At 35.6% G+C, this 27948-nt stretch overlaps 1 protein-coding gene across 1 annotated transcript in view; it reads left to right on the top strand.

Annotated features, from left to right (window-relative positions):
• dock2 (dedicator of cytokinesis 2) overlaps positions 1-27948 on the top strand; it is a 130918-nt gene that overhangs the window by 23842 nt on the left and 79128 nt on the right. The window contains exons 21-24 of the mRNA XM_015393480.1: positions 782-916; positions 7725-7833; positions 9477-9547; positions 11331-11437. Of these exons, the coding sequence (XP_015248966.1) occupies positions 782-916; positions 7725-7833; positions 9477-9547; positions 11331-11437 (422 nt within the window). The remainder of the gene's footprint in view (positions 1-781; positions 917-7724; positions 7834-9476; positions 9548-11330; positions 11438-27948) is intronic.

Genomic DNA, 27948 nt, shown 5'->3' with positions numbered 1-27948 from the left:
ATCTCTGCTTCCTCCTGTATATCTTCTGTCTTCTTAAACCCCAGCCAGCCTCAGCAGATGGCCGCTCACACTGAGCCTGGTTCTGCTGGAGGTTTCTTCCTGTTAAAAGGGAGTTTTTCCTCTCCACTGTTGCTACAAGCATGCTTAGTGTGAGGGATTGCCTTTGATTCGATGAGTCGATTCTATCAACTGTTTTTTCTTTGATAGAAAACTTTTAATCAATTTGACTGTTTGATCTGGTGAACTGTAAAGTGCCTTAATATTAAATGTGTTGTGAATTGGTGCTATATTAATAAACTGTATTGAATTGTTTAAGAATATTAAGTAGTTTTAAACTGGTTTGGTTTGACAGTGAGTCTCCTTTCAGTTTCTTAAAAATCGGGCAATGACAGAGAAAATTCTTGACCTCTTACTCTGACTGTAGATGTATGTCTGCATGATATGCCACTGAGACTTTTCAGAAGGGTGATATGGGAAGTTTTGATAGGTCATAAACTCTGTATCCTCCACACCCCATAATGTTTTCAAAATTAATCTGAGTATGATAGATATATCTAAAAAATATAGATAGATATGCCAAAATTTTGCGAACCATTTGGCTTTTATGACAAAACCCTACCTCCCAGTTTGTCTGCTCACTCTTAATTTTTATGCTTTCGGGAAAAAACATTTAGTTGGTAAAGTTAACTAAACTGTTGAGCATCACAAAAAAACCTAAAAGAAAAAACAGAACATATTTTAAATTATTTGTTCTCTGTCTCCCATCTTTATTGTCACACAGGAAGCTGATGTCAGTTTTGAAGCGGTACCTGGATGTTTCCAGCCGTGGAGAACAATGTGAGCCTATCCTGCGAACCCTCAAAGCCCTTGAGTATATCTTCAAATTCATTGTCCGTTCACGCATGCTCTACTCCCAGTAAGTTCTTCCCTTTTTTGATGATTATTTCTTTATTATTTAGTTTTTTTGTTTTTTAAAACATATTATTGAATGTACACAGCACCCTTTGGCTTTACCTTGTTCAGGTAACTGTGTTTGGCAGCTATGGAAGAAGATGTTGCTGATAACAGCACTAATGTAGCTAATAAGCACTGTTGATGAAGCTCAGCTAACAAATGAGAGCTAATCTCAGTGCAGGACTACAGCCAGTGTAAACAACAGCAAAAGCTCCTCCAGGAGAGATGCTCTCTGTGATTTGGAGAGCTTCCAGAACTGCATCATGTAATGAGTGCAAAGACTTTAATATGATGGTTCTGCCTTGCTTAACTACGACTTAGGTTCTTATGGCTGCAAAGTGCGAGGGAATATTAGGCAATGATCTTGATACAAGATCATCTAAGATGGGCAACTGCCCACTGTGTTCTGTAACTAGTAACCAAAAAAAACAAATTCAAGTTTACCTAATAGGGAAATGATTCCAGCAGTCTGTTTCCATCTTTCTCCTTTGATCTTATCCTTTACGCTCCTCTTCCCTTCTTCCCCCTCTATCTAATCTTTATTAAGGATTTTTTAGTTTTCCTAATTATTTATTTTAGAAAAGATCGCAGATAATCCATACTAGAAAAGTTTAACAGTGCACAAAACCTCAAAATTATCTAAGCTAAATAAGAATTGATTTGGAAATGTATTTATTATAAAGTAGTGTCTTTATAAAGAATTTTGTTTGGGGTATGTTGTTAAAATTTAGTTATATATATATATATATATATAAAAAAAACCAACATTTTGATATTTTTTTCACTCTGTGCTTAAATACATTTGTATTTATTATTTTATACATTATTTTTATTATTTACTATGGTACATCATTTTATTTAAACGAATGTGTCTAATTTAATAAATCTGGTTGGTTGGGTCTTCCTCCCCGCACGGCGTCAGCACCATAGTTGATATTTGTCGCCACTGTCGGGTAGACGTGGACTCAGCTTTATTTATCCTTTGGAATTACTCCTTCAGGGAAATTCTGGTTCCAATAGGTTATATAGAGTACAAAGAGTTAAAGCAAAATGCCATTAAAGATAAAAATATGACAGACAATATAATGCTTTGTATATATCTTCCGGGACATATATGCTCCTCCAGTGATCAGGGATAATGACCACTTTTCAAGGTACATATTGGGAAATTTTCAGTTCATTAATTTTACATCCACTAGACGTTCGGACACTCATTTAAAATGGCGTAAACACCATATAGTGCCCTATATAGTAATTAGAACTGACATTCTGAAACAGCCTAAAGTCCAAAAACATGACTGTTAGGTTACTCTAAATTGTCCTTAGCTGTGAGTGTGTGCATGAATGGTTGTTTGTCCTCTTTGTCCCTGTGTTGCCCTGCGATGGACTGGCAACCTGTCCAGGGTGTACCCCGCCTCTTGGCCATTGACAGCTGGAGATAGGCACCAGCACCCCACGCGACCCCACTTCGGATTAAGCCTGTAAAGAAAAAGGATGGATGGATATTTCTTTATCTGTTGAGGTCCTAGAGCAGGATCTTCATTCCATTAAAAGCCACAAACAGGCCAGATCCTGTGTACAAGAGGATTCTTATTTCCACTAGTAAAAAACCAAACATGTATCTAAGAAAACAGCTGCCATCAGAGCAGAGGGCACAGAGCTGAGAGATGTCTGGCTGTAGGTAAAATTGGGCTGGAGAACGATTGAGGCATGTTCCTCAGGGAGAGCTGTGGGCTTTTTCTTTACATCAAAGTGATGGAGAGACTGTCTTAAGCAGGGCAGGCAAAGAGATTCAGGCTGAAACATTTCCTCTCACTACTGGTAGGGTTTTATATTGAACTTAAACATCTCAATTAACTAAAAGTCAGGAGTTATTTAAGCAGCCAAACCATTTCTGTTTTGGGTAATGGGGTTCTTAATCACAATAAAAAAAAAAGAATAGTAAGAAAAAGCAAACCAGTGTAACTTACTGTAAATATCCTTAAACAATCTTCATTTGTATTCATAAAACAGGAATATTTTCAGAAAAAGAAATTCTAGAAAATCATTGAAGGGGCCAGTTAACTAGTTTGCTCCCCACTCAGTGGCCATGCTATTTTTAAACATTTTTGGAGTGTACATTCATTTATTTCTAAACATTTGATTTTAACTTGGTAGAAAGTATAATGTGTGGTTTGCTTTATTAGTATAACTTTAGGATCCGGTGGAGAACAAAGCCTTTATAGGTCAAAACAAAACCTAATCCTTTACATACGTATAAAAATGTTAGAATTTACAGAAATAAATGTGTTAGAAATCTAAATCTATTTAGTCAAAACTAAATATTTTCAGTTTTACTTTAACATGTTAAAAATAATTATAAAAAGAATGCATCTCCACCTTTAAGACATTGCTTCAGTTAGTAATAAGTATACAAGTTAAGTTTACCTCAACTAAATTATTTACCATGGTTTTACTTGACAACTACCAGGTTTTAAGAATTAATATCTATATATATTAGAAACAATAGAACTAGAAAACTTGTATTATTTTACAAAGGTCAAGACAGATTTGTAAGAGTTACACACTGGAATATTTTGTTAATGTTTATAATATAAAATAAATATCGACAACATAATATGTTGAAAAAAATAAACAAACAAATCAGAAAAACGTGTTTGTTCTGCTTTGTGGACATTTTTTTTTTAGCAGAAATCTATTTTCTTAATTCATTATGAGCTGGTTGCTTCATCTTAACACAACTCGATTATTTTCTTCCAAAACTATTTGATCTATTAAGCTCAGGGGTGAGGTTTTTGGTAAACTCACAGGGGTTTGATCCTTTAACCTTTGGGGGATTTTTTTTAAATATCTTCCTACTTGATGCAATGATGTCATTGGATTTTGGCTAGAGATATGTGGTAGGCTGTCAGAAATGGATTTTTCTCCTGAAATATGGTGTTCCTCTAACTTATTTAGGTTTACATATGTGATGTTAAGTTTAGAACAGCAGATGGGTGAGGAGAATACACTTGTGAGCAACAAGCACAAAAACCATGTGAACAAACAGAGCATTCTGTGTGACCAGGGGAACAGATTATTTTAGGGAAGTACATTTCTGTCATTGCATTAATTTTAAATAGCTCTTCAACATCTTGAATATGAGGTCACAGTCTTTGTCTCTCAGTACACAAGATAACATAACATGGAGCGGTTTTCTAATTGAACTCTGTGCTTCATTTTAATTTCAGGATACTTGCTGTTACAAGTAAAATTAAATTAATTTAGACATTTTTGTCAAGTTAAATTGAATATGCTAATATGCAACTGTTTTATATCATGATGTATTTTCACACTTTTAAAGTCTACCTATGAAGTGATAAGGAAATGATAATGTTGAATCAAAGAGATATGCTTAAATGGATCACAGATGCAAGCTGTTTTTATCTTCAGTCATAGAGTGAATGCAATATTTATAAAGGTCTCTTTAAGACATGAAACAATCGTGCTGAAATTATTGAAGATCTCTTAATAGATTGAACAGATACTTATTATTATAATTTTTTTTTGTTAAGTGCAAATTATTTGGGTTTAGATTTGTAGGAATGTGTAACTGAGTCTCAAGGACATGCCTCAAGTTGTTTTGTTTATTTTCATTTACACATTTATTTTGGACTGATTGAGCTCCTTCTGCTCTCTATCCCATTTTCCTATGTATTTCTTTATTTTATGTATTTGTTACTTGCTTCTATTTGGGCTATATATAAGACTCCATCATCAATTTCATCAGTAAGACAAGCAGTCTTTAAAACTAAATTCTGGAATAGGATAGAAAAACCAACACAAAGCACTAAAAGAGTTTCTCTCTTTCAGCATAAAGCACAGGGCTTAAACTCCCCATTGACTGTCTACACATATTAAGCAAGACTTGAAGCACAGGAACACACTTTAATGGAGACCACCTCCAAAAGTGTTTCTGCACTTCAACTATTGCTGAAGTTTTTTTCCTCACCAGTTCATCTTGAAAGTTGGTGAAGTTATACATACAGATATTAACAGAGAATCTGTTCAATGTAACACTGATGGATTAGTTATATTTTCATTGGTGCTTGCCTTCACACTTGCCAATAAGAATCTCTTGGCAAGTGCCCATATTTTTATGATAAACCACCTTTGTATTCAAATTATTTCCCTTATCAGGTTTTTTTCTGTTATCTGTCCATATATATGAATCATGCTTTTTGCTTTTTTCAGTCATTACACTTTAATACTCCAACAAGCATATTTTTAGTAAGCAACGGTTATTTTTCCAAGTTGCACCAGTTTTAGCTGATTGTAAATGTAGGGTGTTAGTGCACAACTGACTGAGATAACACAAACACTGACCCTGATACAACCGGATATCTCTCTAAACACACCGTTAAACACTGGGAGAGTTCATGGATTAAACAGGACAATGCTTCTGTAATCATAACTACACTCTGCAAAGAGCCCAGTGATAATACCTCTGTGCATTACTGCTTAATCTCTCTCCCCCCCGTGCTAAATTCACTGTGAGCCACTAATCCATCCCTCCAGCTTGCACAATTATAATTAACAAATGCAGAGCACAACTGAATCACATAAAGATGGCGAGGTGGAATGAGAGATAGATGAGAGTAGCATTTGATAAGAGTTGTTGGAAGAGAAGTTTAATGAATAATCGCCGATGTGGATGTTTAAACAAATTGCCAATAGCAGCGGCAAAGATAACCCTGTTCTTTAAGTTAATGGTTGTTGTCAAGTCAGCGGTTAGTGCCTATAAATATTTACCTTTACCTTGGCAGCACAGTTTCTTGTTAGCATAATTTGTATGTGCCTGTTTGTTATAAAATATACAGCACTAAATTACATGTACTGCTTAGCTGTATGATTAAAAAGTCAATCTGACTCTGATGCCTCTTTCAATACAAACACAAGATTTAGGATGGGTTTTCAGCTCTTAATTACTGTAGCTGGAGGGGTGCATTATAGATCCACCTCTGTTTATTATTATCACCACCTGAATTTGACTTAGCTCTGGATTAAAACAATTTAATTTACACATTACATATGAACAAAATGTTTCAGAGGATAGTTATGAAAAAGTATCTTTGCTTGGCTGCTTTTTGATATAGTCCTAATCAAAGTAGTTTTCTTGGCTATTTTAATATTCAGCGCCCTCTGTTTGTAGCTCACGTAAACATGTATAAAAAGCTTTAAAGGTTTTCATGTTTTATTGCTGCATACTCAGCCATAATCCCACTCTTAACATTTTTGAAGGAAACAAACATTTCAATAAAAATGTTAAAATCACTTAAAAGTTTTGAATGTTTTTCATGAAAATTGGCTTTTAATACTCTACCTTGTACATCCAACGCTCACCACTCAGGATTTCACTATAATATTGTACACAGTTGGAGTTATAGATAGGAGCATTGAAACCTCCTCTTTTTACAACTGTCTCATTAGCAGTAGTTTTTTAATTTTTTGTTGCTATTGTTTTGGTTAATTGTCTTACTAACACACCCAAAGATAATGTTATTTTGAGTTTCTCAACAAACCCTATCACATTTTTAATTTAATATTCTTAATATTTAAAAAAAAATTACTATATCATGCTATTTGACAAGGTCTGATAAAGAAAAAGTTTGCTTTTCCTCGAATTTATCTTTAGTTTCATACCATGAGTAACATAGATAGCTTGTTATTGAAAAGCAACATTTTCTAAGTTGACCAAAACACACATCTCTGGTTTAATTCCAGATAGTGTTTATATCTGGGGAAAGGATAGAAAAGGTTGCATCCCTGGACACAAAATGGATTTTGGCCACAATATGGCAGCCTTTACTGAAGATGAGTAGTGTGTGGCACTCTTGTATCCTTTTGCCTGTGCCTGTTAGGAAGATAAACCTGGATTGTTATTCATGACTATTGACTAGTGGCTATAGTAATATTTTTTCCGTTTAAGGCCCTGTTCAGAGAAAATTAGGACATTTTAATAAAAATGAAACCAAACAACAAAAATACAAGATAAAAACAAAACAGATATAAAGTACCAATTAATAGGCAGTAACAGAGATCAGACACTATTGAACACATAACTAAAAAGGTTTTAGGGTTAGACTTGAACAAAAGAAAGGTAATAATACTGTATAGGGTTTTTCCAGAGGGAGATAATTCTAGAGTTTGGGAGCAAAGCAGGAGAAAGGTCTTGTTTCCCATGGAGCGGAGGCGGGTAGAAGTAACAGTGAAGTGAATGAAGCACAAAAATCTGAGGATGCACGGGGGACTAGAGATGTGAAGGAAACAAGAAAGGTGTTACTTTTTTGAAATACATTTTCAGGGTGCGGCTGCAAAGCCCTTCATAAGTAATCATCTGATAACCTATAGTCATCTACTGCATTCATAGCAAGATTGATACCCTTTTTTCTTTTACTCCTTTTGCAACTGAAAGTTAACACATAATAGTCCAATCCTATGTTCATATATTGTAAATGTATTTATTTTTTAATACCAGGAGACACTGGTTACTAAAGGAAAATACAGATAAGGGTAGTTCTTGCTTTTCAGGCTGATTTTATTTCCTTCCACTTTTGAGCTTTACCAAATCTGTTGTTTGTCTCATCCTGTCCTCTAAAAAAGGTTGATACTCTAGCTCTTCTACAATCAGTCTGAATGTTGCAGTCTATCACGCCCTCCCTTTGTGACACAAAATGTTTTATTTATTTTTTGTTGCATTTCCATAAACTAAATATCTCTTTCTATCTCAGACTCTATGAGGGGAAGGAGCAGACTGAGTTTGAGGACTCGCTGAGGAGGCTTTTTGAGTCCATCAACAACTTGATGAGAACAGACTACACCACCACTCTTCTGCTAAGGGTAATAACATGTCTATAAACCCTTGCTGCCTGGTTCACTTCTGCTACTTTTCCTCTCTTTCTTTCTGTCATCTTATCCTCCTCCTTTTTTCTCTTCTGGTCTGATCTGATTCTGAAATCAGGTCTCTGCCTTTTAAAGGAAAAGTCCGGTCAGCAAGGAACGATCAATGGATCATTATCTATACCTAAAACTAATGCATCCATGGTGATTTAATGAATATTGCATTAATGGGTAAAAAATAAAAACAAAAATTTTTGCCCCGATCACTGATCAGTGACTTAGATAATAGCGCGTTGTGACAAACACCAGATACAGCACTGGGACTTGCTCAACAGCCGATGCCGCACCGTCACGTCACTAACCGGTAGGGGCAGTAGTGTTCTTTGACAAACATGGATATATCTGGTAAAGCACATTCAAATGTAATTAGTCTTAATAAAAAAAAACCAAAACACTTATTATTACTTGAACAGTTTGTAATAGTTTCATATTTAAAGTACTTTCAGAAGTTTGAATTCTGAATATGACCGGAATTTTCCTTTAAAGTCTTTCTCCAATTCTGACAACTTATAGCAGGTAAAATAAGTATTAAAAATGGCTCCCTTTTCTCAGTAAATATATTTCAAGTGGTGCTATTGACATGACATTTTCACCAGATGTCGGTAATAATTCACGCCCTCCACCCATTCAAAGAAATTTAATCATAGATGCCCAGAAATTAAGTTATGCATAATATTGTGGAACGGCACAGGGAAAAGTATTGAACACGTGAGGAAAGGGAGTTGAAAAATGGCATGGAACGAAAAAACCTAACAGTGAACTTTGGAGGTTGGAACAACATTGTGTGAGGCTGTTTTTCAGCATATAGTACTGGCAAGGATGAATGGAAAAATTTACATAGAAATCCTTGATTAAAATCTGCCACCATCTACTAGGAAGATAAAGATTAAACTCTGGTGGACATTTTAGTAAGACAATGACCCCGAACACACAGCCAAGGAAACTCAGTTGGGTTCAGAGAAACTAAATAAAGCTGCTAGAACGCCCCAGCCAATCACCTGACTTGAATCCAATAAAAAATCTATGGAAAGAACTAAAGATAGAAGATAGAAACCTTCAAGATTTGAATCTTGTTTGTTCAGAAGAATGGGCCAAAATCACGCCTGAGCAATGCATGCAACTAATTTCTCCATACATGGGACATCTTGAAGCCGTCATTGCCAACAAAGGCTTTTGTACAAGGTATTAAACACATTTCAGTGTGTTCAATATTTTTTTTCCTTGTGCTATTTCACTTTATGACTCTGAACTTAATTTGTGGCAAATCTATGGTTTGATTTCTTTGTTTGTATTGATTGCATGCATTGCTACTGACATCTGCTGAAAATGTCATGTTAAAAGCACCTTTAGAAATATATTTGCTGAGAAAAGTGGTGGCATGTTGAATGCTTATTCTACCTGTTGTATATCAAGATATTGAAACAGATCCAGGGACGATAAGTCAAGAGGTTATAAGTGTGGCGGAGAAATGAGATAGATATCTTGTGATGAGTGAAAATAGCCTGTTGGATGGCAAAGTCACCTTCCACATGGGGGAAACCAGTCATTTAAAAGAGTTTTGGTGTGTGTGTGTATGTCATCAGGTTGCCGCTCTGAAGTACCTGCCGACAGTGCTGCATGATGTCGAGAAAATATTTGATGCTAAACTTCTCAGGTAAGCCCACTGCTAAAACAAACTAGAACTTTAAAGTGTCATTCAGGTGTGCAGATAGATGGGATGTGTGGGAGCTCTCTTTCTCTAAGTTTTGTTTTCTGACCTCGGTTCACCTTTCTCCCACATGATTCTTGGTGCATAAGCCTTACACATTTTAAACAGAAAATATAAATCTTAAAATGATGCAGAAGCAAGGACAAAGCCTCCCAGTCGCTGTGCTGCTTTTTCTGTATGTCCTTTGCAACTTAACCGCTTTTGGTTTTCTGTCTGTTAAAGAATCAGACAACTCAGAATGACCCACTTAACCTTTTCCTGAACCAAAATAAAACATGCATTGTGCTTTTATCCCCAAAATGACATGTTTTCCCATTGTCCTTAACTTCTCATACTCTTTTCATCTTCATATTTTTTTAAGAGTTTATTTTTATCCTGTCACACTCCAACAACCAATAGATCCATTTTGTCTGTATGGCCCTTTTACTTTAGAGAAATAAGATATTAAATGATGCTTTCTTGACTATCTGAGTTTGTTTTTGGAGGCGATTTGGCCATATAATTTCTCATTTCACCTTTCTCTGACCCACGTTTATCCTTTTATTGGTTTTACGTTATCTGTAGCCAACTGTTTATCTCTTATACTTTTAATGTTTTTTTTTGTTGTTTTTTTTTTACCACCAAACTCAAAGCCACACACAACAGTCCAAAGGTTTTGCAGTGTAAAGTTGAAAGTCAGGACATGCTTCCTCCTATTTAGTTTTCTACCGTTCATTTTTCTTTTTCCTTCTCTGTACAAATCCCTTCACCTTTTTTATGGTTTAAAAACGTACTTACGCTCTCATACACAAACCTATCGGAACCATCTCAACTTAAAACTAAGGTCCCCGCTGCATTTCTGATAAGATTTGCCCCAAGCATTTTCCACAAGCAAACTGGTTGAATTACAATCACAGTGCAGGAGGTGGACTTCAAAGCTTTCTTTTATCCTCTACAGTTCTTACACAGTGTAAACTTAAGGGCAGTCTGATCCACTGAGTGATGCTTGCAAATATTTTGTCATCTGTGCATGTATTTTATTTCCATTTGCTTCCCATTACAGATTTTAATTAGATTCAGCTCAGATTATTAGTGGGTCTGATAGGTCTCCTTTGGCCCTTGGTGCTTTAGCTTCTTGGCAGCTCACATACATCAAACAGCACACAAACCTTTCTGTTATTTTTTGTTTTGTTTGTTTTCAGAGCAGATGGTTTTTGTTTAATTATTTCACACTGTTAATGAAAATTATACCATCCCGGGTGGCATAAGAAAAAACTTAGAAGGAGAGAGAGAAAACCAAGGACAGAAGGTTTGCTGTGCTCTTCTAAGTGGCATCAGAGCTACCGACCAGGCCGTTTAATTATTGAGAAATCTAATTAGAGGTGTTGGCTTCATTAAAGAGTGTGTATGCTCTGGCTCATTTGTTTTCATGCGGCAAACACCACTCTCCTTATGTCCCTGGCTCATGTTTTCTCCTTCCTACAAGTGTTGCTTTAAGTGGCTGCATATTTTCTAACCTTTAAGGTGAGATGTTTAAAGCTAGAAATGCTAACAAGGTGCTTAAAATGCTGATCATTGCTTTGAGTGTCTGCAAAGGCTTGCCACAGACAATTCAGACGCATTTAAACATGTACCTTAATGGAATGTCTTCACAAATATTAATTGTTTTCCCTTACATTTTCCAGAAAACAAACCCATTGCTTTTAAAAGCTGTAATTTCCTCCTCTCATATTGCTTTTTTTCCCCTCAGCAAGCTGCTCCATGACTTTTACTCTTGCATCCCACCGGAGAAGCTCCAGAAACAGAAGGTTGCCTCTATGACGGAAATCGTCAGCAGCAAGCTCTTCCAGAGACAAGGTGTGTCTTACTGTTTTGGCTCTGTTTTCCAGGTTTTTGTTAGAGCATTGTGGTATTAATCAATCTCAGGCCTAACCGTGTGGACAACCAGTCGCAAGAGGCTTGCCTTATGTCAGGGAAACTGTGTTAAACCTCAGGAAATCTGTTTGAGCACTTGCATAATAGAATAAATTCAACAAAAACGTCTGAAACTGCATCAATGTTTAAAAAAGAACTGTTTAGAAGTGCTTCTACTTTTCGCTATTATTAATGCTTTTGTTTTGTTTTTTCGCATTAATATGTAATAATCTTGGTTATACTGAAAGTTACATTTTCTATTTTACTCGGGGGGCTTCTTATTCAAGCAACATTCATAAAGGAACAAACCATAATAGGCTTTGTTTGGTTATGGTCAAAAAGATTAACACACATTTCTTACTATATTATTTTTGTAGTACTTTTTACATTCCTGTAACACTATGGGGAAGAACAGGAAAGTTTTATTCTATCCTCACCAAATATTACCTTTTTGTTTTTTGAGATATGCACTTTATTGTGCTTTTATGCACTGAAAATGAAGCTTGGAGAAACGTGGCTTGGTTAGAGTTGGACCAATCAACTGCTCATTAAAATACATATATACACGTGTGTGTGTGTGTGTATATATATATAAAATGAAAAAAAAATAGTTTTTACCTTCACTGAACATATTTATATCCTTTTATGCAAAATAAATTACCTAATTGCAAATTGATGCAGTTTTTTAAATGAAAATAAATTCAAGATAAGTGAAGAACATGTGCTTTAACACATAAATGGAGATTCAAATCTATTGCCTATGTTATAGTACATTCAGCATATATTTTAACCTGTTTATTCTTTAATCCTGTTTAACTACTTTGTCTTAAAAAGAAAAAAATGATTCTGTCAAAAGTACAATGGTCAAATGACTTCAGACAGGAAAATCCTTTATTAGATACATGCAACCCTTAAAAATTGAAGGACGATGTAATATTCTTTACTATGACTGCATTTATGTTTATTTAACTACATTGAATCTTCATTGTCTTCTTCAGTGCATAGCTGATTAGACCTTGAAACGTAAATATATATATTGAACTTTTCCCTCTTTCAAATTGTTCCTGTTGCAACTTCTTCAGTATCAAACTTAATCTCATAAGGAATGATCAACATATTCTACAAATCAATGAATCTTGTTTTAATTCACTTTTATAAGGTCAGGTTTATCTCCATCTGCTGTAACAATTTAATTAACCTCTTTGCTCAAACTGCTCTCCCCTTTGATCAATTGTTATATCTAGATTATAGATTGTTGATGTTTATTTTATAACGTACGATTTTAGGGTTGCAAGGTTTACTTACAATCATATCACAATCAGAACAATGGGCCAAAGTACATACCATCTTATTACAATCAGTCCAAGTGGCAATGTAGACATTCCACAGATGGTAAATGTCACTTGAAGTCACTCCTTATGTGTTTAACCCACCTGGAGGTCAAAATTAACCTCCAGACCTGAGCAGAAATGTGTAGATCATTAATTTTTGGCTTTATTACTTTGCCTGTACTCTTAAATTGTGGGTTAATCAAACACAGCTGTATGTTTTCATTAAATAACTTATTAAAATTTCTGTCCCCTAGCGGTACCTGTCATGGAGGCATATCATCCCTTTATTGTGCAACCACAGGGGAGGATGTACAGTTTAACTTTTCTACACCTGTCCAGTTTTAGACCAAAACTGCTTCATTTTTAAAGAATTTACAAAAATTAATCTCATTGATGCCAAACCTTTAAAGCCTGTTGTGCATCAGTAATTGCACCCTCTGCTTCTCAGGCTCTTTTAAAACTTGTTATAGGCATTGCATTTTCCTGCACGGAGCTGATATATGGCTGCTTTTCCAAATGGGTTCCAAATAATGATGGATTAGATCAGTGCAGCGTCGTGATGCCATGCAAACAATATTTAGGACTGTTGTAACAGAACTGAACAGAAGCAGATCTGTGCATGATGGAGACCACATGCTTTAACATCCCAGTTTATCAGTTGTGGTTTAGAAGTTAGCACCACTTAGAGAATTTCTTTTTGCCAGGCAGTTACTGCAACCCAAGTCTGTAGCTAACAACATGGGTCCTGGATATGGCTCTTTGGTATTGATCCTGGCTTAGATGATTGATTCCCCAGGGGTACAGCCCTCTGGCTTGCTGTCAGAATGATCTGAGTCATGCTCTGTCACTAAGAACAGAAGGAGAAAAAAAAAGGTGGATGAAAGATATAGAGAAAAAAATCATTATCTGCATCAATCTGTTCATGAAGGTATAGAAATGCATTGCAACTTCAGTTAACATTTCTTAAAGTACCTTTATTACAGTATCTGTTGAGATGCTGTGAGACCTATGATGGGTCAATTACAAGCAGAGAGGTGGTTAACATTAAATAAAAGAGTGAAATGAAATATAGGAAAGAGTGAATGAAGTAAGGAAGAAGTTAGAAGAGGGAAAGTGTGCTTGTTAAAAATATATATATTTTTTTATCCATGGAGAGCTAGTGATGTTTATAAAGATGGAACAGGGACAGGGATAAAGAATGAAAGCATGAGCTATTTCCTCTTATTCCATACAGTACATCCTTTGATCTGATCACATTGCATTGTTTACAGTACCGTACACTCTATAGAGACACAAGCTGACACTTAGTGTTATATGTCACATATGTAATATAAAGCACGTTTTTCCTCCCTGTTTGACATCAAATCAGAATAACCGATTCCTGTTTATGGTTATTTAGAATTGCCAAGGTTATTTATATTTATTAAATGCCAGGATAATGAGCAAGAGAAATGTGTTACTTTCTTAAAACCTATAAGTGTGCTTTCTCACAGGCTTGAAATAGGCAGTCTTCAACATTTATGTTATATACAGGCACACCCTCTAGTACATGCAGCTAAAAACAAACCATTTTTGTGTGTGGCTTCGTAGAAAAAATCTAAATATATCCGAGTAGAAATGTGAACCTCTTACAGTCTGATTTTTCTTCGGTTGCAATTTCCAAATACCTGTAGGTATTCATCTGTTCCTACAGCCATAAAAACCATGATAATGTCTTGCAATAATGGGGTTCAGGGTGGAAACAGGTTCTGTGTCCCACATCTGAATGTAACAAGCGTCGTCAGATCAAAGGCTAAACACCTTGTGAAGATGCCGACTGAAACTGATAAGAGTCATTTTCCAGAGTGAAATGATTCCAGTGCTATCATGGATGTGAAGAAAAGAGAAAAATGAAAGAAAAAAAAAAATCCCCAAAGGCAGTTTTAAATGACAAATTCCGTTTTGCAAATGCAGCCAGGGACAAAGAGCTTATTTTTGGAGAAGTATCTCATTGTCTGATGAAACAAAAGTTTGAGTTTTTACTTTAAATGCCATTCTTACTTGTAGAACTAGGGGCAAAATATATTATTTACGAAGCACAGTGGTGGCTGTGTAATTCTTTGAGGGTGTTAATCTGTGCTTATTGTTATTGCAATTGACAACATATAGGTCATCAGGAGATAATATTTTGTGGAAATAAAAAATGATGTGTTTGTGTTCACTCTGGTAATTGAAACATATAAAAGAGCTAGAAAATAACTTAAGTTAACCAAAGGAGGAACAGTCCAAAACCGTTATTTTCAGTTGCACCATGGAACATTTGCTGGCAAAGTTGTTGGGAAGCAAGATGACCTACAAAAGTGATCCAGCTACACCAGTTCTTTCTGGAGAAATGGAACGGAAAAAAACCCAAAAAAAACCCCAATAAACTACTGTAGGACCAAGTTGGACAATTAGAAGGGAAAAAAAAAACATTCCTGAGTTTTTTTTTCCCCCCACATTTATTCAGATTATACAACAGGAATAATTTTAGGTGAACTCTTGATGATTCACAGGGGCAAAATATTTGTGTTTTCCTTTTTATGTAGTGTGTAATGTATGTTTTAAACTGTGCTGACATAGGATCTTTTTTTTTTACTAAGAAATTTCATTATATTTTATTAAAAAATATATATTACTATATTTGAAATTATTGGTTGGTCATTGTGGGTATCAGTTTTTTTTTTTTCCACTGTGCTTCAATGTATTTCTTTTGCTTATCGCCTGGTTTCAGTTTAATTCCTGCTTTCCCCAATGATGACACCAAGTCTAATTAAGATGCATTTTAGTGTTGGGATGCTAATAAGTGGGCTTGTATAGTCGGGGACTTTTCCTTCAGCAGGCAGAATATATGCAACAGAGTTAAATTACATATTTATAATAGCTAATGGCCTGGTGTCCTATTACTGTACAGTAATACATATTTAATATCCTCCACCTGTCTGTCCAAATAGACCTGCCAAGCTCAGTCTTCAGGGAAAAATACCAAATCCACTGACTCCCTTCAGTGCTGCAGAAGGAGGTGGTTTGTTAAACAGGGGACAGTTGTTTATTCAGACTTGACTCAGCAGCACAAGTTTGGCAGGGGTTTTCTGTGTAAATGTTGTAGATGGCTACTTTAAGCAGCTTCTACTAGTTAAATCAAACACATTTTGTGACGAATAAAGTGTATAAGTTATAAAATGAACACATTGTATTGTTTTAGCGCTTCCGTTTTATGACAGTTTCTATTTCAGTATGGATTATTGTTGTCATTTACCCTTTGTTCTGGTTTTATATATTAGTATCTGTGTATCTGTCTGTCTTAAATAGCATCCATGCACTGACTTTGTGATTACCGTTTTCATCCAGGGACAGTATTTGCAGAGATTTAGACTTTTTACCCCACACTCACTCAGAAATGGTCATTGGACTTATTCAGCATACGCTTCAGGGATTAAAAGTCTTGGCAAGCACATAGTGTATCTCCACACAACCACAAACATGCTCAATGTGTACATGCTCATGCCAGTCCACATGCGCTGACAGACATGTGCATCCTGTGATGAGGGTTAATCTGGCTTTGAGACCAAATTAAATTCACAAGAGGCGCATTACGGCTCAATTTGGGCAAATTATGATTTCATCAGGCAATCACTGTGACAGATTGAGATCAGAAAAGCTGATGAAGGGGGGAAAAAAAAGAATAGGCGATCAAGGAGGGCATGAATTAAATGCAAAGGATCAGTCAGTTGTTTGTTTGCCTTCCCATTAAACAAAGTCTAGTTCAGTATGTGCTGTCTTTTGGTTTTGCTGTGAGAAAATACGCTGTCTGACCACAATTAGTCACATAAAGTGAACTATGAAACATTTTGCCTCATTTCACCTCCAGCATAAGAATTTTATGTAAAACGGAACAACTAAGAAAGTAAGCATTAAGAGTGATCTAGGGGCCAAAGGATTCTTTGGAGTATCTGCAGAGATCCGCTGCTCATACGACAGAATCTTTCAGCAGGGCAACTGGTATTCATACCAAAATCTAGCCTTAATGGAATGTAAAAGACTTTTGCATGGAGTAAAGGTTCTTCTTTCAGGTGCAATGTTTGGCTTCATTGTATTGCATTAATTAAAATCAAAGACAGCAGACCCATTACTTCAATTGCTTTTGTTTTTACTGCCACACATTGGGAAACATCGTTGACACAAGTACGTGTATTTCCTCTGATTTAATTACTTAGCAGATGCGTAGAAGTGCTTGATGGATATGGGGGAATGATGTTCTGTAAAGTTATTATTTTCAGGATTTAATCAGGGCTGAGTGTTCACAGTTGTGCCTACTTTGTCAACCAATCAGTAATATTGATATGGAACTGTAGGCTTTACTGTACCCCTCACCCAAAAGCTCAGTGACAAATTAAACTTGCAACTTTTTGTGATTTGCCCACAAAAACATATAACATCTTTAATACAGATTTGGATCAGAGTGCAATAAGAGTGTGCTTTGCTAGATGAAAGGGTCCAGTTTGTATCTTATTAAATTTTTTGCATACACCTGAAGAGTCTTGTAAATACTGTGATGCATTAATGGTCCTTGCCATAAGGCAGCAGATTGAGCTGTAATTTCAATTCATCTTCTGAATTGCAGCAGTCAGTGTGTAGGCATAGAAATACGTAACAGGTTGCTTGTTTGACAGAGTTTTCCTGTACGTCATTCTGCACTTAAACGTTTGCAATGCCGCTACAAATATAAGACCGTAATCAAATCACTATCTCTGCAAGCTGTCACCATTTGTGTATATTATGTTTTTCTATCAATGAGATGACTTGTAGCTCTGATTCCCTTCTCTTCATTTTCCTCTCATTGTTTTTTGTGGTAAACAGTCTCACACACAAGATCACATTAGCCTTTTTTATATCTAGCTGGGTTTGGGCTGTCTTTACCACTCACAAACATCAATCAAGAATAATGACTAAAGATACAGAGGGTTACTGTACAAATGTAAATGAAGCCGTAGCGGTGACATCTGTTTGTAAAAATCGATGCTGAGGTTTGACAGCAGATGAGCCATCTGCTGCTTGTGATTTTGAAATGTCGCTCAGGCTGACCCAAAATAGCGGCACTTATTGTGGGGCTTTTGCTTGATGGGCTTAGAAGGTTAATGAGAGTGGAAGAGGTAGTGGCTGTCGTTCAGTGTCTGTAGAGACCACAGTTTGAGAGGATGTGTTCGGACAAAACTAGGGATGGATGGGACTAATGGAGTAAAGTGAAGGGAGTTTAATCATTTTGGGAAATGCCTCTGCCTTACACCTATCCTCCGTCTCATTTATATTCCCATTGCCTGTGCCTGTGGGGCGATTTCACTGGAAACTAAATGCTGACAAGGAAGGGAGAGGGACCTGATGTGGGGACACACACTTACCTATAATTTATCTGGTACAGATGTGCAAATTTAAGGGTCCTGTTTTGTTTCGTAGCTCTTTTAGATCAATTTCCCAACTTATAGAAATATATTAGGTCTAGGAATGTTAAAACCTAAACCTACTCCTATTAGATGCTGTCTTATTGTACAGCAACAGCAACAATAGTTTCAGTTGACAAACTGGATATGCTTCACTGATTTATCATGAGCAGAGATTTAGGGCGTGAGCATAAGTGCCTGTCCTGTTATTCAATCAGAACGCACACACAGCTGGATTTTAGAAGAAAGATCAGATACAGGCTTAGCTAGAGCCAGCCGCTTTGTGACATAATGCTTTCTGGTTCTGAAATAAGTCAACTTTATCAGCCGATGCACTGACTTGCTACATCCATTAAATACATCTAGTTCTGAACTGCATTGGTTAAACTGATTTAACTGTTCTAGAACTTATGATACAAACACAGTAATTCATATAAAATATTTGGCACTTAATAGGGAAGAAGGAAAATGGGGCTTTGAATTTGGAAAAAAAAAAAAAAGATGGAAGTCTTAATACTGCAACCTTTTCAAATTTTTCATTTGCATAATTAAAGTTATGCATTTGCATTAGGATTGCATTAGGATTTTGTGAGGTAGACAAACACAGAATAAAATTTGATCAAATTTAATACAGTTTATATATAACCAATTCACAACACGTCATCTCCAGGCACTTTACAGAGACAGCTCAATCAGATCATACGGTCAGATTGGTTTAAAGTTTTCTATCTAACAAAACCTAACTAATTGTGTGAAGTCTCTGACTTTTCAGACTAGACTTCTCCTGGGTGAGCCTGTGGCAACAGTAGACAGCAGCAAAGGTGGAGAGGAAAAGCTTCCTTTTAACATAAAGAAACCTCCATCAGAATCAGGCTTAGGCTGGGCGGCCTTCTGCCGACTGGGGTTCAAGGAGACAGATGTGAAAAAGGGATGAAGAAGCACTGATCCAATAACATTTTCTACTGTACGTTCGAAAAGGATAAGGCAAACTAGCTCCATAGGTGGCTCTATCTAGAGTAGAAAAGAAACAGTTAAGCTGATGAGCCCTAATTGCTCTCAAGTAGGATACTGATATTGGTATTTGTTAGACACAGAATCTTAAAGACCCAGGAAACCCCCAAAAATACTTTTAAAGCCTTGTTGTATTATTAAGCCATCTCCTAAACTTTGGACATACAGGTTTAGAATGCTTTTCAATCCCCATCTTAGAAAAACCATGGCCTAATTTAAGCCCTATCAAAATACAAGTGACCAATGTGCACAAGTTAGGCTGAAACAAAATTAGTCAAAGGAACAGGCAAAAGGTCTGAGTCAACATTTGTGGAGCTGAAGGAATCTACTGGTCAGGTGAAAGAATACATTTACAGAGGAACTTTAAATTGATCGTGTTCTAACAGAATACCACCATTGACTGAAAGTCATGAAAATTATTGTTATGCCATGTAGGAAATTATTTTTTCTTTGCAACAGCTACCATCTTCGCAACAGCATAATGTGAAAAACACAACGTTAAATTACAATGAACAGCTGCTTTATTCAAGAATGCGTCCTTTGAAGTCATTCTATTTACTACGATTTTGCTGTTAGCATTTTTTTCCTGCCAAGTCTTATCAAAGAAATGGTGAGAAACAAAGTGAAAAACATGTTTTAAACACAATTGACATTTTGTATTTACAAAAAAAAGTCTCAGGCAATTCTTTTAGAAAACAGTGTTATGTTCTTTGTAAAAATGTTCAGACATATTTTTTATTTGTCAGTTTAAGCATGCAAAATGTTTGCACACGAACAAGCAGAAGCTTAATATAAACATAGAAAATGTGTCATTTTAAATTGACACCATAAGACGATGCAAGAGGAAAAGGTAAGAAAGGAAGGAGGAATACAAATGAAAAAGGGAGAGAGAACAGATGATGGAAAACATCCACAGTGACATGAAAGAGACATTTAGTAATCGCAGAGTGAGACAACATTTGGCATGGTCCCATCCCCCTTTCAACTCAGAAGATTTACTTGTCGTTGCGCCTCTGAACCTCTTCATTATCATCTTTCCTATCGCTCTATCTTACCGACAGCAGAGAATGAAACAGAAAAGAGAGATGAGGCAGGGATGGAAAGTCTGATTTACATACCTTTTAGAAACTGAGATTGCATCTCATTATTATGCGCTGTATTTTATTGTCTTTGCTAAAAAAAAGAAAGGAAGAAAAAATGGCAGAGAAAAGGAATGAGCTGGCTGCTGAGCCATCAAAGCTGCTCTCTGTGTGTGGCGGTATGCTAACACTGGCGACTGTCTGCCATTTGAGACTTTGTAACCCAAACACATAAGCAAATTTTTAAACATCCAAAAGCAGATTCAAGCTCTCACACATCAAATGACAACAAAGGACGAAATCAAACACAGACAGACTTATTCAAATTGGGAAGCTAGACCCATAAACTGGAATTAATAATCACCATCTGGTTGTGAGGTTTGGAAATAGAAATTTTGTTTTGAATATAAATCATTTCGTAACACTCCGTTGTATGTGCTTTGGGCTGTACTTCAGCACCTGTTTATGTCCATAAATGCTCAACCAATCTGGGTGAATAGTGCGTCGGCACAAACACACTCTTAAAATTTTGTAAAAGCTGAAATAGGGTGAAATTCATTCCAATGTCTGGAGCAAGATCACGATTTTCATTTATCTGTCAGAGCAGCTTTCTGCCACTGCATGGCTGAATTGATTTGTTGCACCGTTGCACCACAGGCAATGACCTACAACATGTACGTAAATCACTCAGGCAACTGGAGCATAGAAATACTAGGATGTTTCAGAGTGCATGCATTAGTAAATTAACCAATGTTCACTAGATTCAGACCCACGGCGTAATGTTTTCTTTTAAACTTTAGGAAGAAATATATTCAACTACATACTTTTATGAATCAAAATTTTGCCAGATTCAAATGGCATGTACCCCACCCATTGACTATTATATAAAACAGATTATAAACACCAGCTCCTCTGCAACCTTACACAATGTAAACTAGTATAGATAATAGGTGAATATTAGATTTTGTCCTGCTAGATTGGGTTCCTGTGTGTTTTGCTTATTAGATCTGGTCCTAAGTTTAAATCTAGTCACAGGTTTTTCTTTGTATAGTTTGATGTTCCAGCTGTGAATGTATGGGCTCTCTCTTGTACAATAGCCTTTAAAAAATATTATATTGTATAGGTTGAATTACCATACAAAACTACCTTCTGATGAGATGTGGGTGAATTTTAGTATGAACTGTGTATCTATGTTGCCCTGTAATGGGCTAGGCTGTTGATTCCTCGACTGAAATCATACGTTCTATGGATTGATGGATAGAATCAGAATCACAATCAAGTTTATTGCCAAGTAGGTTTGCAATTATGGTGTTGATGGTGCAGACAAATTAGATATATATACAGAATACAGAATCTATAGCTATATACAATATAAAACATACAATATACTATATAAAATATATAGTATATTGCTATATACCTAGCTATATACTATATACTGTAGATGAAAGAATCTGAGGTTCTAACCTTGAAGATGTGTGTGTGGGTGTGTTTGTTTTGATACTGAAAATGACTGGTGCATATTAAGGGTGTGAGTATTCCCTCACCCAGTGACAGCATAAAAAAAAAACAAAAACAAAAAAAACACTGCAGCCAGCATAGAGAAGAAAAAAAGTACTTGGGCTAACATCAAGTAAGTTAAAAGTTGGATCAAATAAATAGTTTCTTTCTTCCTTGCATTACTAAAACGCAGCAGCCTTTGGGCCTCTGTACGGTTCAGGTTTACAGGATTAGGAGTCAGAGTCAGCAATCTTTCCAAAAGGTTAGGAATAGTTTCAACATTAACCACCACCTTAACCTTCACCCTGAAAATACCGAAAACACATTAAAAAGCATATCCAAATTTAATTAGATGGTGTTCTTGAAAAAGAGTTGATTCAAAAGCTTTTTTTCTTTATAAAGGTAAGCACTGAGCAGTCCATTGCGTTTAGCCATGACTGAGCCATCGTCTTTGTAAAGGTAATACTTATCAGTACAACTTGCTGCAATAGTTACCAGTTTTTATTTACTGAAGGTGGACACCGGTGTCAATGACATTAACTTAGAGGATAAAAATTTTAAGAAGTACATTGGATTATATTATATATGTCCTCACTTTGTAAAGATAATATTCTGGGAGTTGATTGTTGCAAACATGATGCAAAACCATAGGTGGTTTAGTAGCTCTTTTCAAAGCCTAATTATCTCTTTTAATTGTCTCTCCCTGGGCTACTTTACAGCAGCAAGCATACTTTCTGCAGTAACTATATTAAAAATGTTTTGGCAATAAAATGCAAAGTTAGAGTAGGCAGAAAACAATGTACTGATGTCTTGTTAAAGAAGATTGAGAGTGCTGCGTGCATGTGCATCTTTGGTAAATAAAAAAGAAAATATCACAAGGTTGATTCTATCGAAAGGATCACAAAAACAGAATAATACAGACACTTTTAGGCATTAGAGGGATTTTTTAAAATGTTTTTTTAAAGTAGCCTGGAATGGAACAGAGAGGAGTGGGAAGACATATGGCAAAGGCCTCTGTACATAGGCCATGCAATTAACCTCTGTGCCACGTAGAATACATCAATTTGTTGATACAAACAGATAGATTCTTGAAAATATACAATATATACAAAATGTGTTATTTACACACCACTGTATCCCATAGAACAAATAATTCTTTAATGTTTTAGGGTGTGTTCTCACTTGGAAAGACCTTTGGTTTTGTTTGGTCCTAAAGCACATGTTTTTATTTATTTATTTTTTTTTTTTGGAGTGGTTTGCTTTAACATTATATGTCTTACAAGTGAACTATACATCTGTTTGTGCCTGCTAATTCACTTTGAGTTTACGTATCAGCTCAGAGCAGCTCGTTCAACATAGGTTTTGAAAGATTTTATTTGTAATTGAGCGAATGTTTCCAGCAAGGCAAAGGAGACCCAAAGTTGGATTTCAATTGATTCCATTCAATTCAATTCACTTTAGTTAAATTCAAAGACAAACATCAGTAAGCACTAAAAAACAAGCCCAATTTTTTCATCTATAAAATATGTAGTTGAAGGCAGGAACCAACAAATATTGCAGAAGTTGAGAATAAAGATAAAAGGAAGCACTGTAATGAAAAGTGGTTCATATATCATCTAGCAGCCTAAGCCAATAGCAGCTTCGTGATAGAGGTAGCTTAGAATATCCTGAGCCACTTTAACTATATATTTATGAAAAAGGATCTTTTCAAAGATACAATGTGTAATTTCCAGTAAAACCTAATGGTCCAACCGCAGCAATTAGTCTTTGTAGGTACAGATTTTATATAGGCCTAACTTGCTGTAGTAACCTTCTAGCATAATGGTAATCTTTACAGTCACTAGTTTGTGACTGTAGTCTGCGCTGTCATAGCACAAAAATGTCTGCTTCCAAAAATACATCAACCACTCCTATGTAATTATAAATAGCAATTGCTTAGGCATTAAAGTAATAGAGATTGAAACTTTCGGTTCGTGGATGATAAAAAATAACATACTGGTATTTATGTGTAATAAATTACATGTCTGTCAGTAAATACCAGTATTTATAACACTGTAGCTTTAAGCCTAATCAAAAAATAGACGTTGTGTCTACCTTGTGGTGGTTGTTTGTTTCACAGGAGAGGAGCCTGATAACTTTAAGATCTGCATCCCATTCTACTTTTTGAAATGCAAGGAACCACTTGTGGCCTAATGACTTAGAGCGAATTACACTATTGACACCGTAAAGAACAATCAGACATTTGATAAAAGGTGGATCTTGGTTATTTAGGGCTTTCTATGTGAGAGGACAGATTAACATTTTTTTATGTTTAACAAGAAGCCAATACAATAAAGGAAAGTTAAAATAGATGAAATATAATCTTTCTTTATAACTTTAATCCAAACTGTAGCTCCAGCATTTTGGATCGGCTGAAGGCTTTTAACTACAGTTTGTGGACTTCCTGATTGTAAAGAATTGCAATAGTCCAGCCTTGGAGTTTATAGACTAATCTTTGTACCATCTTTGTTAATTACTGCTGCTGCAACAAATCCCATGATGCTTTGCAAGGAGAGCTCTCGCAAAGCAATCTGGGATATATCCGTTGTCAAGTGACCATGGATGATCACTACTTTTTAAGGTGCACTGTGGAAAATTTCGAGTCCACTGCTTTTTCATCCACTAGACATTCGGACACTCATTTAAAATGGTTTATTCACTATATAGTGCCCTATATAATGATTAGAGCGTACGTTCGGACACAACCAGAGTGTCCTCTGTGATCAATCACATTATTTCATTTCCTGTTATAGTCCGGATATTTCTGTCATGGTTTTGTGTGAACAATAAAAAGCAAAGAATTCAATAGGTCCATTAAGGACATTTGGTGTTAAAAGCACAAGCATATGCCATTACCCATATACTCACATTATATATGCCATTACCCATATATAACATATGGGTAATGGCATTCTAGACAATGACAGCACAGTCAGACAGCCAGTATATATTGTGTAATATAAGATGGAATCAAAATGAGGAGGTTCCCCATTAGATGATTCACATGTCCTACCTGTTACAACTTTTTTATACTTCATCTTTACCTTCTGACAGGTGTGCTTCTCCATCCTGAGATTGTACAGGAATATAATACACTTATCCACTACCATTCAACCAGTAAACTAGTTTCCTCCGTGAAGTTATCGTAATTTCAACAGGCTATGGCAGACCATTTTGACATTGATTCGTTTGTCGGAACATGGTTTTTCTTTAGCTGTACAAAATGAAATTTTATTCTGTATACACTTTGTGTATACGAAATGACAATAAAAGTTGTCTAAGTCTATTTTTGTTATCTGAAATACCTTTGGGTCTTCTTTTCAAAATGAATATTTCAAGCAAAATGACATTCTTCAATTCTAAAATAAACATTTTTGATGTCTAAAAATAACGTCATTTTGAACTTTCTGAAATTCAGTTTCAGCTTCAAAAATTTAATTTAGAAAATCTGTTTTTACACTTCCGACTAGATATGAGATTTTGACTAGGAAGGGTCCTATTTTAGGGATCTACAAATTCAACCACAGAGAAGACAGAGCTTTAATAAATGGCTAAACAGCCTGCCATACCAGACTGCACCTTAACATACGAGCAGCAATCTTCTCCTTTACCACCTCCCTGTCATTTGCAGCTGTAGCGCTGTTGCTGTCTTTTTTAAGCCCAATGTCTACTTTTTTATTTCTGCATTAAAATCTCTACGTTTAGTGGTGGAAAAAGTCTCTTTGTGTTAGCTGTTGTCATGGTGAGTCGTAAAATCGGAGCTCCACTGATCATGGCTTTATACACTTGTTATGCACATGTGCAACTCTGAGTAGACCTACTCAGACTTGATTGAACTAACTTACATCAGCCATTAAGGATTGTATTCTGAGTTTGTTAAACTTGCTTTAAGAAATGGGCCTTTACTAGCATTTTCATTAACTTTGTTACAATATCTGAGAATACACATAGACATGCTATGGCATGACATGCTGTTAAGCGGTATACTTCAGAATAGGTATGCTTTCATAACATTGTTTACTGTTATGTTGGCCTATGAAGTCCAAAGAGCAGTATTTCTTAGTCCAGTTGTTTGGTCCAGACCAGGGTCCGTTTAAGGTTATGCTCATACTCACAAAATGTTTAGACCAAGGGGGGGTGAAGTCTGGGCTATTTAAAAAGGTACTAGAAGCAGATGTTATTCTATTTCATGGATAGAAATTAGAAAAGGCCTTTGAGCTAAAGTCTGAATGATCCCTATCAAGAAAGCCTTCTCCGTCATATCCTATATATTTATGAGTTTCAGGTGTGATTTTCAAGGATGCAACGGTGCAAATATGATTCAAAGCAACACATACTCTCTAATCCATAAAAATTTAAGTCTGATATAAGGAAACTACTGTGTAAGGGAATTATTAAACTGCTTGTGTTGTAAAATATTGAACTGGAAGCAGCTATTGACTATAAAATGTGTTTGGTTGTTCAACCAAGCTTATCATTGGCACCTAGTGTTTTATCAGTTTAACTACCATCACTTGTTCTGTTGGTGGAAAAAAAAAGGTGTTCTTGAATTATTTTGTTAGCTATATCAACTACTATAAGAATATACCAAAATAGGTATTTTGCTTGGCCAGAATACAGACATAAAATGCAAATAGTACAGTCAAAATTAAGTAATGAAAATCTAAATTGCAATTATAAGTTAACTAAGGTTATTGGTATATGAGATGCCTTTGGTTGGATTGCATACATCGTCTTTTAATTATGGGAAATTAAAATGTGAACTAGGGTTTAAATTGAGAGAAAATTTAAAATTGATCAGTTGAGTAGTGTTTCACTCCTTTTTGGCTTCTACAAATCGATCAGTTGAATAGTGTAAAAATTTGTTAAAGTAAATGTAAAAAAAAACATCAAAGGTATTATGATTATAAAATAATGAAATATCTCTACTTAGAATTCCATATTTTAAGTTACACTTTGAAATCTTTATAAATGCATTGTTACCTCAATGCACCCAAAATGACAACTGGGTTTGCTAGTTGTTGTTCAGTATGACTAAAGCAGCTGAAACCAGGTTTGCTTTTGCCATGGAAAGGAGCGTGCAGGTCCTAAGGTTCAGAGCTACATCCTCCCCAGAAGCAGATGGATTAATTTTTAAGCTCGTGCAACAAGAGTGGCATGAAGCACCACCCACTGTGTTCTATATGGAGGGGCAAAAGATGAATTCCTGCTGTCATGGATTAACCAGATTTTGTAAGGTTTCTCAGTAAATACTCAGTTGACAGACTCTAAGGCACTAACTGCTGTCCTTAATTTCCAAAACAGGAGCTATCTTTATTTAATATTGATCCTATATTATTTTAAAATTAACTACAGTACATTTATCATTTTATTTTTATTTGCACTATTCATTGACTTATTTAAATCTGTTCAATTGAAAGTGTTAGAGGACTCATGCCTTTCGTCATCTACTAGTGATTGCCTGTATGAGTTTGTGTTTTTGTGATTACTTTATGTGTAAGGGTCCAACAGCAGGCATAAAGGCTTGGCTCAGTTAATAATGGACCTAATGAGCATGAGCCCAAATGAGCTTTTAATGGTCTATGTCTACCTGAGGCAATGGACACTGCATGGGGTGCATAATGTTAAGTAGCAGAAAGATGGAGGAAGAAGACATGGAAAAGATGGGTCAAGGCTGTTAATAATAAAATGTAAAAATTAATAAATATAGTTGTTTCTACTGGTAACTAATTGATAAATATTTCTACTCACAGACTGCCCTCATACTGGTATCTAAAATGCTATAGTTTAGCTGACCTCAAAAAATATTATTAGGACATCCTTGTTAAAAAAGCATTTCACTCATTTTTTTTTTTTTTTTTTTTTTTTACTGACAACAAAACTTTGCTAATCTTGTTACCCTTACTGTAGTTTGTTGTACATGAAGGCAGCTGTAAATGCAAAAGGTATAGCAGTTTTTCATACCTTCTGGGAGACTATTAATTCAAAGTCATTGTTTGATGCCGATACTTTTTGAGCAGTGGATGCTTCTATGTATC

This window comes from Cyprinodon variegatus, unplaced genomic scaffold, assembly GCF_000732505.1.
Source record: "Cyprinodon variegatus isolate N-32 unplaced genomic scaffold, C_variegatus-1.0 Scaffold643, whole genome shotgun sequence".
Taxonomy (NCBI): Eukaryota; Metazoa; Chordata; class Actinopteri; order Cyprinodontiformes; family Cyprinodontidae; genus Cyprinodon; species Cyprinodon variegatus.
Note: the sequence above shows the minus strand (reverse complement) of the source record. Positions and strands in the feature narration are given on the sequence as shown.